The sequence below is a fragment of the Chenopodium quinoa genome, unplaced genomic scaffold, assembly GCF_001683475.1.
Source record: "Chenopodium quinoa cultivar QQ74 unplaced genomic scaffold, ASM168347v1, whole genome shotgun sequence".
NCBI classification, from domain to species: domain Eukaryota; kingdom Viridiplantae; phylum Streptophyta; class Magnoliopsida; order Caryophyllales; family Amaranthaceae; genus Chenopodium; species Chenopodium quinoa.
In genome coordinates, this window is record NW_018742204.1 from 15,859,088 (window position 1) to 15,876,648 (window position 17,561).

Below are 17,561 nucleotides of genomic sequence, written 5' to 3' on the forward strand. Positions count from 1 at the left end.
TAGTAATAAGTGTAAATAACATAAAATTATGAGGCTTTCATAGGTAACAAATACTTTAAAATATGCCATAAATTTATATTGATTGTTGCCTCATTTAGTAGTCATGTAGTTTATTTGGTCATGTAATTTATAACTAGTTACATCTGAATATGTCACAAATTAAATTTAGGACTTCATATTTCATACGTAGTATATTATTATATTTTTTTTTGGTGAAAGAGAGGGCCAAGCCCAAGAAGAGCTACAAAGCAAAGAAGCAGCAAACAAAACTAAAAGCACACAAAAACAGATAACCCACAACTAAACACAAGAAAACAAAAAAAGCAATAAATAAAAAACAACAGCTTCACGCCACTCTGAAGAAGGCACTAGCCGAGGCCGAGCAACTCCACCCATATCCTCCAATAAAACGACCCTAAGATCCCCAGGGACCGCTTCAAATAGCACCATCTTTTGCTCATAATATTAATAAACATATATATTTACAAATATGAAAACTTCACCTCTTCAAATAAATAAACTTAATCTTTCGTACTTAACTTTTTTTTTTTTGAATAGATCTTTCGTACTTAACTTAATTCAAATTAATAAGTCAATTTATCTACACCTTTATAATGAGAAGGTAAAAACAATATGAGAACCTACTACTTCACGCTTTAATAAAAACATACCCGAATCGATTGAATCAACTATACCGTTGGATCAATTATATCAATATATTGCCTGATAAAGCTTAATTAGAAAATAGAAACAAGCACGTAAGTAATCAACATTAACACGTTCACGTTAGTGGAAAACCACATGGTCCATATCATACTTGAAATATAAAAGCATGCATATGTACAACATAATTCAATACATAAATTATAAATGGTTTCACATGTGCCTTAGGCTTAATTCGTACAATTTACAAACATTCAAGGCATTAGACTTAAGATTTCACAAACAAATTATATGGGTAAATAATTGCTAAATCAAAAAACAATTCATATTTGCTATCAAGCATAGAGAAATAACCGAACTCATTTACGGATAGGAAAAGTAATACCAAAAATCTAGCAAATATATGTACAGATGTACTACAAGTTCATGAAAACCATACGTTCATAAAATTAACACCAATAATAATTCTATAGGGATGGCAGTTTAGTTCGAGTTCGATCCGAGTCCGATCCGATCCGAGGAAAAAAGTCCGATCCAAGTTCGAAATAATGAAATCCGAGTTCAAATCCGATAAAAAAATCCGAATCCGAATAGGATTTGGATCGGACTCGGACCTTACATAGCATCCGACCAAGTCCGACCCGCGAGTTTTACATGGAGTATAAATTTATTTTACCCTACTTTTTGTACTCTTCCGCCACTTTTCCTCAACCATTCAACCTCAAGGCATCAATTTTTCCTCTCCTCTCTTCAAACCCCTCTCCTTCCTCTCTCCTAACCCCCTTTCTATCTCCTCAATTTTCTCAGAACTACTCAATTTGTTTGAGAGTTTTTTTGCCAACTACTCCAATTATCAATCAATAATGGAAATCTAAACCAAAATAATAAGAACTCGTGAACAGTCTCTCATCATCTATTATGAAGTAATTTTTGTTTTTTGTATGGTTGTTTGATTTCACACCACTTGTTTCACTTGAAGATCTGAAGGCCGAAGCCAAGAAAAACCTTGGAAGTTCTCTGTTTCCCTAAGTAATTTGGGTAGAACTGAAAGTTCTTGAAGTACGAGTATTTATTTTTGTGTAGATCTGAAATTTATTTAATTTTTTTATAATTGTTTAAGTAATAATCATTATTATTTTTATGTGTAAAAATTAAATTCTAAACTTTTGCAACCCCTTTATTTGTATTTTTTCTAATTCTGATCTAAGAAACGAAAGAAATTTGTAATTCTGATTTAAGAAACGGAAGAAAATAATGCTTGGAAAACGGACATGGATTCGGAGGAGGTCGAGTCCATCGGATTCGGATTCGAACTTTAGGTCTGTTTAGTAAACGAATCGGATTCGGACCCTACACAGTCCGACCCGAGTCCGATCCGTTGTCATCCCTACTAAATACCCTTTTAGATTCAAATTAAACAAAACTCATAATCAAAACAAAACTACTAATTAGTTATTTTCTGTATCAAATCCAACTATCCCCAAATTGCTCGAACTCCAGAATAATAAAAATACAAAAATTTGGGAAACAATATAAACATATTATGTAAAGGTTTAAAATTAACAATAACAGGATAGTTGAGAATGAACTTTCCTGATATCAAAACCTTTCCCACTATAAAAACGAACCAGCCTTATCGTCAACTTCATGTTGTCGACGCCATCTGCTAGCCTGTCACTCATGAAAACGTCAATGAAAAGAAAATAAAGTATAGCCCTTGATTAAGGCTAATCTGTTATATTATGGATAGATGATAAAGATGATTCAAGATAAACAAACCAATGCAACCGAAAAATAATAGTTCTTTGTAATTAAATAAAGCGGCACTGTCATTAACGTTCCAAATTATTAATACCGTGAGACTCCTGGTACTAGTCCCAAATTAATTAATGAGGATTGGGAATGATATGACATTCTTGAAACGTGTGATTTCATTATTAAAAGTTCAAACCCATGATCAAGATTAATCTCCTTCTAATTTCTTCCCAAGATGCGACACAACAAGATAATAATGAGTATAATTTAGCACATCTAGTATACAACACATTAATCATTAACCTAAGAAATCAACAATAAAATTTACATATTGATTAGAGCTTTGCTGCTTATAACATGTAAAATAAGGAGAAACATAAAGATTGAGAGGGAATTGATATATATATATATATATATATATATATATATTATATAGTACGATTAATAGAATTTGCTTGAAGAATAATAAACTCTGAACTCTAGAAAGTTATAGAGTGATACAAGATGGACATCCACAAATATGTATAAACCCTAGATCTATATTGTTTCGGAATGATACAAGCGAGGATAATGGATATCCACAAATATTTCATAACAATATCTTGTATTATTAAAAAACAAAAAGGCATTTTAAATTTAATTATATACCTTAAATAAAGAATATAAATAAATTGAATTGTAATGAGCATATAATTCAGACCTAAAAAACATATTAATTAAAATCAATGAACATTCCAATTAAAAAAATGAATATGGATCCAAAAAATGGTAAATGAACATTCATCAAACGTTAAAGAACATCTTCTTCAACCTCTGAAAATACACAAAATTAAGAAAAAAAAAAGAGTAAAAGTAATAGATAAATGGAAAAGTACCTTTTTCCTAAACAAGGAATTCGTCAATTACATCTTTGTATATTTTTTATTTACTTATCACTTTGAAATTCATAATTTTCCATGGTCCAAGATCTCCTGAAATCGGGAGGGAAACTCTAACCAGTTGAGCTATTCAATATTTAATGTTCTTTATATTCAATGTTCTTTATATTAATAATACAATGATATAATGTTTTTTCCGCATTTTTTACAAGTATTTTGACCGGTGTACTATGCAATAAAATTTTCATTGTTTACATAGGGTAGATCAGCCCACCCGTATGAAATACTTTAATTTGTTAATGGGTTGGTTTACAGCTTAACATTGGTGGCCCATTACCCAAAGTCGGAGCAATAAAAGCGAAACTTCCGCGTTAAGAGATCTCCTTCTCATATTAATCTCCAGATTTTAGAGAGATAAACACAAAGCCCGGAGGAGAGAGAAAGTCGCCCATCTTCTGCTGCGCTCGACGTTTAACTTTCTTTTTGCTTCGTTGATTCTGTGGTAGGGTTTCGCTTCTTATGTTGTTTGTTTTTTCGTTGAATCTTGATTGATTTTTGTTTTGTTTTTTTTTTGATGATTTTGTTGTTTATTTAGGGTCGATTTATTGTTTTTGAGTTTAATTTTCTGTGTTTGATGATGATTTGTGTTTTTTTTAGGTTGATTTTGTTGTTTTTTGTGCTTTATTTTGGTCTAATCTGTTGAATTTGAAGCAGATTTGGTTTAGGGTTTATTTTGAATCCCGTGTAATTGAGATCTGATTTATTCTGTGCAGTTTTGTTTTTTATTTTCTGAAGATTCTGCTACCTCAATTGTTCTAATCTATTATGATTCGACTATTTGGAAAACAAACATGAATTCGAAAGTAGTACCTTTAATGGTATTTGATTTGAAATTAAAATTTTAGTTGCAAATTTGAACTTATAAAAGCCTTTATTTTCGAATTTGATTCTGGAAACTAGGGATAATTAATACTAAAGGGCGATAACCTTACCTATTGAATAAGGAGATGTATAAATGTATTTGTTCAAGCAGAAAATTGGGAGCTATAGCGACGAGTTGAGGAAGATCTGGGCTTGGTGTCGTGACTTTGTACATGGGATTTGTACCAATTTCCGTTTATTGATTTGGGCCTCAGTAACTTGATGTTTTGATTTGATCTTCCAGAAATTCAAATTTACAAAAAAAAAATTAGAGTAAAAGTTGGAGGTAGGATACAATATCGGCAAGTTGGTTGTGTCATCTGAAAACCTAGACAGCAAAAGGGGAATTGTACCCATTTCCGTTGTTTATTGATTTAGGCCTCAGTAACTTAATGTTTTGAATTGATCTTCTGGAACTTTACGTGTACACAAAAAAAAAAAAAAAAAAAAAGGAAAAGTTGGAGGTAGGATACAATATCCCCGAGTTGGTTGTTGGTTTTTTAAAGGAAGAAAAGGGGATAATTTAGAATTTTGGGAGGTGGGAGTTGGAGTTGTAATATAAAGCTCATGTATCAATGCAAAACTGTGATTTCTATTCCCCTGCTAGATGTTAATAAATCAATGTTGTCTCCCAGGTTTATGGGACTTTATTAGAATTTAGCAGGACATGGTTTGTTATGTAGCTCAATGTTCTGTTGTAATGTAGCTCAATGTTCTGTTGTAATTGATTGTGGATATTATTATTCTTATGTGATTCAGACTTATAAATGGGATTTATAACAATCAATATTATTTAGTTATGAATGGGCTTTATGACTATTTATATGTACAATTAGTGAACTAAATTTCTGTGTTTGTGGATTTTCAGATTTTAATCACCCCACTCGAGAAAGCATCTGTTTTTCTTCAATATTTTTCCTTATGGATAAGGCTTTGGATATGTCTTTGGATGATATCATAAAGAGCAAGAAAAGTGCTGGCAGAGGTAAAGGACGAGGTGGTGCCCCTCGGGGGCGTGCAGCTAGAGGAGCTGTTAGTGGTGGAAGAATGAGAGGGATAGGTAGAGGGGCAGGCCGTCAGGGCCCTCTTGGAGTAAATACTCGACCTTCGTCTTTCGCTATAGCCAAGGCAAGCCCAAACTTCGGATGTTTTATGCATTCTTTTTTAAGTCTGGCATGTGGTTTAGGGAGCTGTGCTGAATGGTGATCTTAAGTGTAGAAATTGAAACAAGCAATGACTCATAACCTAATTTCATATGGAGAAGGCTTCTGATGTATTCAGCGCATCATTAGTGCTATCCCATGTTTCCATATCGTGGTTCATGTAATTTCTTCCAGAAAGTGTTATTACATCGTTCTGAGGGACATCTGATGATTTTTATAACGGAATTCCTTTGCTGCCTCTTGTTAAATCTTGCTATCATCATGGTCAGTGAGGATTGTTGCCAGTCAGCCATTTGAACCAGATCAATCATTAGTTCATATTTGATAGTGCTTCATCTTTTTGTTTCTTTTGCCGATTTGTATATAGACCAAATGGGATGGTGAACTATTTTGCTGTGTCTGGGATTCTTCTATATGCAAGTTACTGTCCTACTTCGACATCCTTTGCTGAGCAAAAATAAGTTCACTTCAGAAAAGAGATCTCTATAGCTTATTACTGATGTTACATATTGCTTCATTCCTACAGTTTCTTTCTACATTCCATCTCACCCTTTTGTTAATCTTGAATTCACTTACTTCTGGTCATGATGATGGCTTGTCTGGTCTCCTCAGTGGCTTATCTGGGCTTTCAATATATTTGGATTGATCATTAGTTGTTTCATTTACATTTTATGATATGAAAATATCACATTGACACCTCAAGAATGGCGACTTGCTGTTTTTCTAGTATGCTGACATCGACTTATCCTCCATCTGGGTTCTGTTTCCCAATGGTATCGCCAGTCTTTTCGCAGAACCAAGAACTTCCCATGGCAGCAAGATTTGTTTGAAGACAGCCTTGCAGCTGCAGGACTACCCGCTATGGAAAATGGTACAAACTTACATATTACAAATCTGGACCGTGCAGTTAGCAATGATGATATAAGGGTACAGCCTGATTTCATTAATTTTCAATTAAAGACATTGCGACTGGTTTCTTTTAGCCCTGAAATTTGAGCTTGGAATCAGGAGCTTTTTTCTGAGATCGGGGAGCTGAAACGTTATGCTATCCACTTTGACAAAAATGGTCAACCCAGTGTAAGTCAATGTCTTTGCCTTATTTTTCTCTCTTTTGATGCCAAGTTCATTGAAATTTGCATGTTAGGTGTTTGTACCATTATCTATACGTCTGTTTTTGGCTTTTGAATTTACCTGCTTACGTATATATTAATTATTTTCTGTGGTTCCCCATAACAGTTTCATTTTATTCTGCTTGTCTCTGATGTTGAAATTCGGTGATTCTTGACGCCGTGATTGTGGTGCCTTTTACTTTCTTCTCTTGTCAGAGACAGAGATGATTGCATCTAATTAGAACATACATATCTGCAACATAATTTTATGATATGAAAGCAATCAAGTGGTTTTTGGTCAGTCATTATGTTATATGGCATCTTAACCTGTTGGTTTTTAATTCAGAAGTATGTGCATTTGTATATTTGCTTGGTGTTCACTTTTTATCTTATTTTCTAGGCGTATTATTCTCATCCTAAATATTTTTTACTCCTTTATCTTCACCGTGATATCAATGTGTGCTATTTCTTTTACACCATCATGCAGTTCTTTTGTGTCTTGGTTGCTTGTGTGGGTTTTACCCTAGAATACTAATCTAGCTTTTGCTGATGAATCTAAATTGCAGGGATCAGCTGAAGTCGTCTATGCAAAAAGGAGTGATGCTTTTGCCGCCCACAAGAGATACAACAATGTTCAGCTTGACGGAAGACCTATGCTGATTGAAGTTGCAAGCCCTAACACAGGTGGGCCTGTGTCTGCTCGTGTAAACATCGTAGGAGGCACCAATGGAAAGGCATCAAGAAGAGTTGTCATGACGTATGTTCCTATGTCTAGAGCTCATATATTCATATCTTCTGTCTCTCAGCAATTATCTTGTCTGCCTGATTTGTTTGTTTTTTTGATGACATAGTATCGCTTGCACAGTCATCTGCGATGTGTTTAATCACATATGAATAATTATTTTGTAACATCAGTCATTGCTATGTTGGTGTCTTACTCATATGTGGATTAACATTAAACAACATACAACGGTGTGACCGTACTATATGACACTTGTATGTTACGAGAAAGTTAGGTTAGAGCTATGTGCCGTAAAAATGGCTGTTTTGTTAGATTTGTTTTTTTTATAAGAACATTGGTTGTGGAATGAAACAATTTTATAACGTATGCCACTTTGTATAAGGTAATTTGTGAGAAACAAGATTAGTTGAGGTGTATATGAATAAGGCAAACTGATGCTCTAATAAGGAAATGTTTTGAGATTCTCCTTGCATGGTTGCCACAGGAAAAGAGGAAGGATTTGAGAATAGTTGGACTTGGAGTCATAGTAGGAATTGTTGGATGCTTGGACTTGAAGCTTATGGAAGACTTTGCCCTATAAAGGAAATAGTTGCGTGATAGGATATTGTGAGACTGCGAGTCTTTTCTTTATAGGATGGGTTAAATTTACATGTGTGCTTTGCTGCCATATACTATTTATGTTTTTTCTTTCTTTCTTTTAGAGTACTATGTTCCAAAAAAAAAAAACCTCTCAAAATATGTGGTTTCTACAAAAATTAAGCCAATTGGTGAGGGGAGAGAGAGTGCTGATATTGTGAGTGGGAGTACGGAAAAAGAGGATAGATTATAGAGTGTTAAAAGATGGGTCATAAGAAAAAAGGTAGATAAAGTAACAGAGAGTTGGTGGAAATGTGTAATTATTGGCAGAAATGGGTAAGTAGTAAAAGAGGGTTACGAAATATGAAATAAAGTTAAAGTGATGGACGTTCTAGCACACAGAATCGCTAACAATCACTTTGTCAAATCTCCCCTTATAATAACCTACATAACTGCCTAAAAAACAAAAATAATCCGCTCAACATCAAGTTAAAGACGTATATACAAACATATAACATTTCATCTAGAGCATTTGGTTGCATAAAAACGACAATTTACGTGGCTATCAAGTTCATTGTTTATTATATTCAGAATGGACATAAAGTTTAGGATCAATATTTTATATGTACTATGGCACCATGTTATGGGTGGATAGTGGTTTTTTGTGATGTGAAGGACTGAGTAAAAAGGAGATGATGAGTTTGTTTTAAGAAGGATTTGAGGCGTGGTTTTCTCATATTAACCATTTGAAACATTGTATGATACTGATATATTCCCGATACGAATGATGATGATGACATAGATGTGATATCCTTTTTTGTGTGGAATATTGGTTCAATTTATTGGGCAATGTGTGGGCATTTCGGTTTCTTATACTTGTTTAGGTGAATGAAGTTGCTAATATTTTCTCTGTAAAGAGTTTGAGTTTGCAGCTGTTAATTTCCGCCCCCTCCCACCCTTGCGTGCTCTGTTTAATATTTTGTTTACATCATCTGATTTTTATAATCTGCTTATATCTCATGTAGGCAAAGAGGTGGCCGTACAGCTTCATTGGCTCAGACAAATCGTGGTGTTGGGTGAGTCATTTTCTGTTCCTGGCACTTTGATACGCTTTGAATTGTAGTTTGTTTTAGCTCAACAAATCCTTTTGTTCTAGTGATATCTCTGGCCAACATTTTGTGCTTGTTTGGCTGGACTTACTATCATATCTATTATCCAATACCTTGTAGACAAGGTTATGGATCAAGCAAGGGAGGAAAGTTAATAGCCCTATATACTAAAACCGTTTTTGTTTCCACCTCTCCATTGTTTGAGAACTGAGGGTGCTAGTGCTCATACACTTTAGTGTTTAACTAGGAAATTATTAACACTTTAGCTCTCCAACTTCCCTTTTGTATAAAATACTCTTTTTGGTGGCTAAGCAGAAAGGGGATTGGTACTTGTCATCTATTCTGCAAAAAGCTCACCCCAGAATTTATTTATAGTACTACAGGCTGGTCTTTCGTCATAGACTCCTGTATTCAATTTTTCAAGACGCCCTCATTTATTTTTCTTTTGAGAATTAGCTTCAACAAATATTTTTTAACATTGCTTTAAAAATCAAATTAATGTGGTGTTGAATTCGTTATATTAAAGTCTTAATGATATACTACCTCTGTCCCATTTTAATTGTCCTATTTGACTTAAAATGTGTGTTTTTTTAGGTCAAATGGGGCAAGTAAAATGGGACGGTGGGAGTATACATTTATATTAGATAAATATATTGTTAAAGTTCAATGTCGAATAGTTTGGTTGCTGTATGATTAAGAGATTATAAACTTGCCTTTATGTCAATTCTTAACTTACACTTTGTTTTGGTTAACAATTGTGTAGAGAAGGAAGGGGTGGAAAAAGATGTATAGAAAGGTTGTGAGGGGAGGGGAATATTGTGGGCTATCATTTTCCTACCAAATCATTTTCAACAATGGAGTGATTTGATTTATCAAGAGGAGAATGAAAATGGATCTGCAAATTTCCTTCCCTTGTCATCCAAATTAGTTGATGTTCCTTACTTTCTCTTCCCTCCCTTTTCTTTTCCAAATATTTTTATCCAAACTTTAGAAAATAGATTAGCCAAGGAAAAAAAAACGAATTAATGTGTGAACTTTGGAAAATAAGATGAGTAACTTCAGTGTTAAGAAAATAGGCTAATTGGATCTTTGGATATGATATTTGGTTATTAGATTTGAAATTTTGGATGTTATAATTTTTTTTCAAATCGGATATGGTTTTGAATGCATTGGCTCTACTTGATAGTTTTCTTGTACTTCTGACTTTTATTGTCGCCACATTTCTTTTATATTCATGTGATACCCTTGTGCTTTTGACTTCTCGTGTTTGCTATACAAACTTTTAGTCTGTCTCAAATAAATTGTCAGGACCTTTGTGGAGAGTTTTATGTGATGATTTTCTGCCTTATCTATATATTTAATATAAAAAAATGTGATGGATAGTGGATAATTTTTTTTTTTTTTTGATAGAATGATAGAGGATGTGAGATGAAGAGATCCTAACTTTGGTAGTTGGAAGAGAAATAATAAAATAAGTCATGCCTTGATAGAAAGTGTGGCGATTAGATGGGATGGACATTTTGACGGTTAATTAAAATAGATAGAGTATTTCATAACACGTGGTACCATTGTACTTGTGACTTTTATTTTAGTTCTCTCACTGTACAATGTAGTAAGTAATAGAAGAATAATGCATGTACAAATATAAAACTTTCTACTTATTAATTTATGAGCTCATTCTTGTATGACTGTTACATTATGTGGTCCAATCTTCCAATGGTAGAAGTCTATAGGTACAAAGAGTACTTTTTCATGAATTTCTCAAAACATTAACATTGCCCCTCCCCCCATTAAAATTCAAGCGGGTACCAAAAAATTTTTAAATCATGTGTACCAAGGGTAATTTTCAAAGCACAATGGCATTTTGTCGCTAAGTTGTAGTATGAGGGTACTATCAATAACATCGACCCCTTTCTCAATGTCACCATTCCACATTATTTCCTAGATAGTTCCATGTCATATGCCAGCAGTCTCTTGAACAATAAGTAGATCAATCCAATTGACATCGCTTTTATGTCAACTTCTTTTGTTTAAATAAATCCCTCCACCCTGCCCCGTGCAGTGTTCACTTGTTGCTTCTTATGTAGCTGTGGTGTTGGTTTTTTTTTTTTTAAAAAAAAAAAAAACTATGTTTATATCAGAAACAGAAAGTAGTTCTATATTCCTTACAAACTTTTGCTTTATTGATAATTTAGTTCCTTGTACTATTTTTGTTTGCTATTTATGAATTTCTTCAAATGTCACTTGATCTATTGGTTTAATTAATTAGGAACTTTTGAATAAGCCATGTTGGATGCTTCTTGTATTTGCCTGCACAAATATATATGTTTTACAAATTACGTGTATATAAACTGTAGTTGCTAGATATTTCATCAACACTCGAGTATAACTTGTTTGTATTTTGAGAGTTTGAAATGTGCAGTTCTGATTTTGTTTTTGTTATTGATTGTGATTTTGCTGACACATGAAGGCAACAAAGAACAAGAGGTGGATTTAGAAATGGCCCAGCACGTGCACAAACGCAAACCCAAGGTGCAGGCCGTGGCCAATCTCGGGGAAGAGGACGGGGTCGTGGAAAGAAGCAGCTAGACAAATCTGCCGAGGATCTTGACAAGGAGCTGGAGACCTATCATGCTGAAGGGATGCAGATCTCGTAGAAAGTTGCATTAATCACTGACACTGGAGTTATGTGATTTACTGCAGTTGTGCTGTGTGCAGATAAATTCTGTGTTTCTAGGGTGGTGGATGTGTGGCTTGCTTGCATGGGAACTTGCTTTTTTGGCTTTTTGCTGCACTTGAGTTAAATTGTTTAAACAGATCTGATTTAGCATCTCTTTTTTATAACTATTAGAAGTTCTATCTTTTCATTATTTTATTTATTTTTGCTGTTTCTTTATCTGCTGCTCATGGGTTCTCCTTCTGGAGAAGACGGAAGAAATTAGGTGTCGGGGAAAAGCTTCGACAACTGCATTGTCATTCCATCGACACTTGATGTCTTGGTGACCTGGTCATTGGGGTTAATGACATGCTCCACTTTGTTATGGCAAGAGTAGCGATCAATGCAAAATCAGCCGGAGAATGGATTTTACAGATTCTCGTTTGATAGTAGTTATTGATGTCTTTAGATTAGAGTAACCTAATGTAGATTTTGATAGGACAATTGTAGCAGGTAGCTCTCATATAGTATGAAAGTGTTTTTGCTAATTTCATTATTGTTCAATCTATATTGTGCTCTTCAAACTGTGCAAGTTAAATCTGAAAGTTCGAAAAAAAATAAAATTACCTTGACAAGCGCAACACCTTATTGCCTACGAATAATGTGAACCATAAACAGTAGAGTACATAACAAATAATGGAAGATGTCTATGGTAATTACTCTTGTTATGTTCTGTCGTTACATTTATATCTCATATTGGTATAAATTTTTTTACTAACATAGAGTATAAATATACCAACAATTTTGTTAGTAGATCTCTATTGGTGTATGTATGTATGGAGGTATGGTTAATTTGTGCAGATAAACGCCACACCTCTTTGCGAGATGGGATACTAACATGCCTTGATTTGCAATAATAATTTGACATACATTAACGAATATGTACTTTGTATTGTGCTTCGTTGTTCAGACTATAGAGTGTCGAAGTCACTCATTCACTTCAAACTTACCAAATTACCCATTTAATACCAGCAAAATGCCTCGTGCTATATGTTCATCTATATATAATGACTATTAATAGTTTACTTTTTTGTAATTTCGTCAGTCGCCATGTTCGCAACAGTTAACATCGTTGGATTTTAGTTAGCAATAATTAATCACATATGTTTAATCAACGACTAAAAACAACTATACTCTAAACATATGCTTAATTTAATAATTTATCACTTCTCATCAAGTAATATCGATGGTTGGTGAGTTGTGGACACCAATGACGTTTACTACACACATTGTCACACTACACAACAAAATTTTACGAGAATTAAAGTATTACTCGTTTATTATTCTATTTCTTTGGTCGTATATTGAGCTAATTATTTATTGACTTTATTCGCTGTTATTTGTTTTCTACATAAACGTTCCTGCACATAACTTAAGGTAAATTATAATTATAATGAAGCTAAGTTTTATTGATAAAAGGTGAATAATTAAAGAATTTGTGTTTACCAAAAAAAAAAAAAATAATAATAAAAAAAAAAATAAAAAAATTGTGAGGTTTTAGTTGATTAAATGTAAATGTTATGTATATTATACTACCTTTGACCCTCTGTTTCTTATTATGTGCAACAAAGAAATATTTTATATCTCACAAATAATGCTTTGTTGCAAAAACAGAGATAGTAAATAAGATTGTGACATTCGTGGACTAAATTAAATGAGAATATAATTACTAAGTATAAACAACAATATAGTGGTGTTCAGTTGATTAGAAGGAAATAAAAATAATACAAATACATCTTTAGAGAACCTAGAGAATAGAGAGTATAGAACATATTTATTTTCTTGTTCTTGTTTTGACCTCGCATGGTAACGTTTGACTATTTATACTTCATATCTTCTAAAAATCAAAGTTGGAAAAACAAAAGAAACAAAAGGAGTATTATTTATACACGTGTAGAGGAAAGAAACCCACACATGGGAAGAAACTAGATGGAAAGAGCATCCAAACATTCAACATAACAATGCAAACTGACTTTCATGCTCTATATAAGATCAACTATTAGCTATAGTTCTTATACCTCCAACACTTAACTATTCAAAAAAATTTCCATTTTCTTTAATTTCTTCCATTTTGAGTTGTATTAAAAAAAAATGGCTACCTCATCATCAATGGCATCCATGAAAGCTCTATCATCATCTCTCAAATATTACCCCTCAAAAACAAAAATATCATCTTTACTTCCTCAAAATCTTAAGATTTGCCACTCATTTTCATCTCAATCTCTAAAATTCACTAATAATAACAACAATCTATCTGCAAAACATGATCAATATAAACACCCGAAGAAGCGTCCGGAAGTCGCTAATTACTATGAGAAAAACAAGTCTCACTTTCAACCTGAGCCGCAGCCTGAGCCTGCTGTTGTTGATTCACGACCAAGTATGTCATCCATCTTCTTTCTCCCTTTTTTAGATTAGTTCAGCATTTACTTCAAAATTGTCTCATTTTTTTTAAATATTTTTGTTGCTTAGTTAATGATATAATGAATTTATGTTTTTTTGTTAGATTTATTTGTTTATTGTTTTTTTTTTTTTGGTGTTTAGAGAGCCACAAGAGTGGGGGTGAGAATCGATACAGGATAACCTGGAATCGGGAGAGAAGCTCTAACCACTTGAGCTATCTCTCACTCTCATTTGTTTATTGTTGAAGTGCTTATGATGACTAGATATTTTGAGTATGGTTGATCTAGATCCGGGCAATATGAAATTAATAATCTCATTCACCACAATTAAAATTTATAATCCTACGTGGCGCGTTAAGAAAATTATATTGTATATATTAGATTGACACGGTCAAATTTCACACATTTTGTTATATACAATAGTTTAACTTTAAAATACAAGTTTATCATTTTTAATAATGTTTATCTAGTACTTTCTCTGTTCTTTTTTACTTGACCTGTTTCTTTTATCACGCTTGCCAATGCAAAGCTTTAACGATCAATAACTTAAATTCTCCATGTAGTAAAAATTATAAAAGTTATATATTATGATAGTACTTATTGAGATGAATCCAAAAACATTATACATCAATATATTTTTCCTTACATATTATTTACAAAAGACAGTCAAATGAGGGGTGGTGAATAGTGTAAAAGTCAAAGCGAGTCAAATAATAAAGAACGAAAGAAGTATAAAATTGTAAATAAATTATTTTTTTTTTATTAAATAAGGGTCTATATTTGTTGATATAATTAAGAAAATGTCATGTTGTTTACTTGTTTGTTCTCTAGAGAAATGTTGATATGATCATACAAAGTATAATTTATCGAGTATAAGTGTGTCAATTACTTTTGAAATGAGGAAGTAAGTTCTTTAGAGAGTTTATTTGCCAATTTGATCAGTAATGATGTAATTGATCTTGCATAAACGGAAAAGAAGGTTTTTTTTTTTTTTTTTTGAAGAAAAGAAGATTAAAATAGAGAGAACATAAATCAAAATTTGAATGAGACTAGGGTTAATGTAGTTCAACCTTTAAGGTCCACACTGTACCTTGTCTTTAATTTCGATAGTGATTTGCGCCAACTTTCATTATAGATCACCATCAAGGTACATCTTACATAGTGGAGAATCTTCCCTGAGCTTTCTAAGGACCAAAGGCTCATTTGTTAGTGAATAATTTCAGAATTATATTTGTCATTGTATTATATATTTTTCTTCTTAATTAGTATAGTTAAAAAAAAAAAAAAAAAAAACTAACTCATACGAATGATCCTTTTTTTTTATTTTTTGAAGCTCAATGAATAATGTATAAAGTCAAAATATTTAAGCTAAAAGTAAGAGAAATTTGCAAAAAAAAAAAAAAAAAACCTTTTTAAAAGACTTGTTTGTGAGAAAGGACCTTATATAAAAAAAGTGGCAGATTAGGACCTTCTTTCAAAAAAAAAAGTTGTGAGATGACACCTTATTTAAAAAAAAAAAAACATTGCGAGATGGGACCATTTGATGGATTTTGTGGCGTGACGAAGGTGTTTTTGGGGGTTGGTGTGGAATTTTAGCGAGGTGGAGGTGGTATTCGGAGGTTTATGTAGAATTTCGGCGGGTGAAGGTGGTTTTCGAGGGTCGGGGTGAGATTTCGGCATAGTGGAGATGATTTTTTTTTTTTTTTTTTTTGGGGGGGGGGGGTAAGGTGTGGGATATGAGTGAGGTGGAGGTGGTTTTCAGGGTCGGTGTGGGATTTACGCAAGGTGGAGGTGGTTTCCGAGTGTCTCATCTTAGATTTTTTTTTAAGGTCTCAATCTGCCACCCTTTTTTTTTTTTATTTTTTTTTTATTTTTTTATAAAAGGTCATTTCTTACAAACAACTCGCTATAAAAGATCCTTTCTCGCAAATTTTACAAAAAGTAACGATTAAAGTATAAGAAATTCTTACATACTGTATTAGTTAAGTATTTATAGAGTGTACTTCTAACTAGCTATTGAAGTTTGAATCTGACCCCTAATTTTTAGTCCAAGATCCACCGTTGTGTACCCAATACATTGTATGCATGGTACATCCCTACATCAACACATAATGTACATACATACTCTTAACATGTCTAATTGAACAATGTGTATGTATTCAGCTAAGGAACAAAAGTTGTGTGTGTACGAGATAAACGAGAGAGACAGAGGAAGTCCAGCATACCTAAGACTAAGTCAGAAACAAGTTAACTCACTTGGAGACCTCGTACCATTCAGCAACAAGATCTACACCGGTGACCTGCAGAAACGGTTAGGAATGACAGCAGGTTTATGCATTTTAATCCAACATGTACCGGAAAAAAAAGGTGACAGATATGAAGCAATTTACAGCTTCTACTTTGGGGACTACGGACACCTGTCAGTTCAAGGGCCCTACTTAACATACGAGGACACGTGTTTGACTGTTACTGGAGGTACAGGAGTTTTTGAAGGAGTTTATGGGACAGTTAAATTACAGCAGTTAATTTTCCCATTTAAATTGTTTTACACATTTAGTTTAAAAGGGATTAAGGATTTACCTAAAGAGTTGGTGACAAAAGCTGTGACTCCTTCTCCTGCTGTTGAGCCTTCTCCTGCTGCTAAAGCTTGTGAGGCACATGCTGTTGTCCCTAATTACACTAATTAAGGGCTTAATTAGAGTGATTAGTGTTAGATGGTCAATAAAAGACAAAGTGAATGAGCTGTGTTTTTTTCAAATAAAAACTTTGTAATGAGATTAATGAGGTACTAATCATGTGGTTTATTTTAAAGGTATTGTAAGGGTTTTGTTATTTATTAGGGAGAATTTTGATTCTAAAAAATCCCATTTTTTGCCAATTCGCCGTTAAAAATCAAACTTTTAGTTTAGGGGGATTTTTCTACGTGGTTGGTCACACCGTATGGCCGGGGTTATTGGAGTTACTCGAGTTACTTTTGACCGAATAACCCCTCAAGAAACCCCTAACCGAGTAACTTTAGTAAATTCACTCTAAGCGAGTAACCCCTGACCGAATAACCCCTTGAGTAACTCGAATAACCCCGACAACGTGGTTTGGTCAACTACATAAAACAATTTGCCCATAGGTTATTATCTAATAATCCCACCTCTTTAGGATAATTTCTTCTACCAGTCCCTAGCCTATTAATAATCCTACTATTAGACTATTATCTTAGCAGTTTAATTCTAAATCCAAAAAAAAAAAAGTTATCTTTATAATGAAATAGGATAAAACCCCGTGCAATAGATGCACGGTTGTTCAATTGTCATTTAAAACGAATTTTTAACTAAGGTCACACGTAAAATTATACGAAGTATTGAACATTTATTATTTTTTTTATAGCCACATATAAAATGAATTTTAGAAAGTTGGTTTATATTTTATGTAAAACAAATGTAATAATTGAGTCAAATCTTTTCTTAAAGTAGTTAAATCTTTTCTTAAAGTAATAATTTTCTTAAAGCAATGATTATTGGAGGTTTTTTTTT

The 17,561-nt window shown here is 33.1% G+C and overlaps 2 protein-coding genes across 2 annotated transcripts; both read left to right on the forward strand.

The window, feature by feature from the left end:
- The first annotated feature begins 3,651 nt into the window (after positions 1 to 3,651).
- Positions 3,652 to 12,125, forward strand: LOC110719962 (THO complex subunit 4D-like). Its single transcript, XM_021898965.1, has 7 exons — positions 3,652 to 3,798; positions 5,086 to 5,345; positions 6,164 to 6,307; positions 6,389 to 6,457; positions 7,056 to 7,246; positions 8,833 to 8,883; positions 11,387 to 12,125. The coding sequence occupies exons 2-7, from the start codon at positions 5,139 to 5,141 to the stop codon at positions 11,571 to 11,573; spliced, it is 849 nt and encodes a 282-aa protein (XP_021754657.1). The 5' UTR covers positions 3,652 to 3,798; positions 5,086 to 5,138; the 3' UTR covers positions 11,574 to 12,125.
- Positions 12,126 to 13,471: 1,346 nt separating this feature from the next.
- Positions 13,472 to 16,867, forward strand: LOC110719970 (allene oxide cyclase, chloroplastic-like). Its single transcript, XM_021898975.1, has 2 exons — positions 13,472 to 14,012; positions 16,198 to 16,867. Exons 1-2 carry the CDS (start codon positions 13,724 to 13,726, stop codon positions 16,719 to 16,721), a joined length of 813 nt encoding a protein of 270 aa, XP_021754667.1. The 5' UTR covers positions 13,472 to 13,723; the 3' UTR covers positions 16,722 to 16,867.
- The last annotated feature ends 694 nt before the right edge of the window (positions 16,868 to 17,561 follow it).

What these genes read in the sequence shown, in the direction of transcription:
- LOC110719962 (XM_021898965.1), top strand. Translation starts at nt 5,139, where the DNA reads ATGGATAAGGCTTTGGATATGTCTTTGGATGATATCATAAAGAGCAAG. An exon ending in CGTCTTTCGCTATAGCCAAG is followed by an intron (nt 5,346 to 6,163) that starts GCAAGCCCAAAC and finishes TGGTATCGCCAG; the next exon opens with TCTTTTCGCAGAACCAAGAA. An exon ending in ACAAAAATGGTCAACCCAGT is followed by an intron (nt 6,458 to 7,055) that starts GTAAGTCAATGT and finishes TCTAAATTGCAG; the next exon opens with GGATCAGCTGAAGTCGTCTA.
- LOC110719970 (XM_021898975.1), top strand. Translation starts at nt 13,724, where the DNA reads ATGGCTACCTCATCATCAATGGCATCCATGAAAGCTCTATCATCATCT. An exon ending in TGTTGTTGATTCACGACCAA is followed by an intron (nt 14,013 to 16,197) that starts GTATGTCATCCA and finishes GTATGTATTCAG; the next exon opens with CTAAGGAACAAAAGTTGTGT.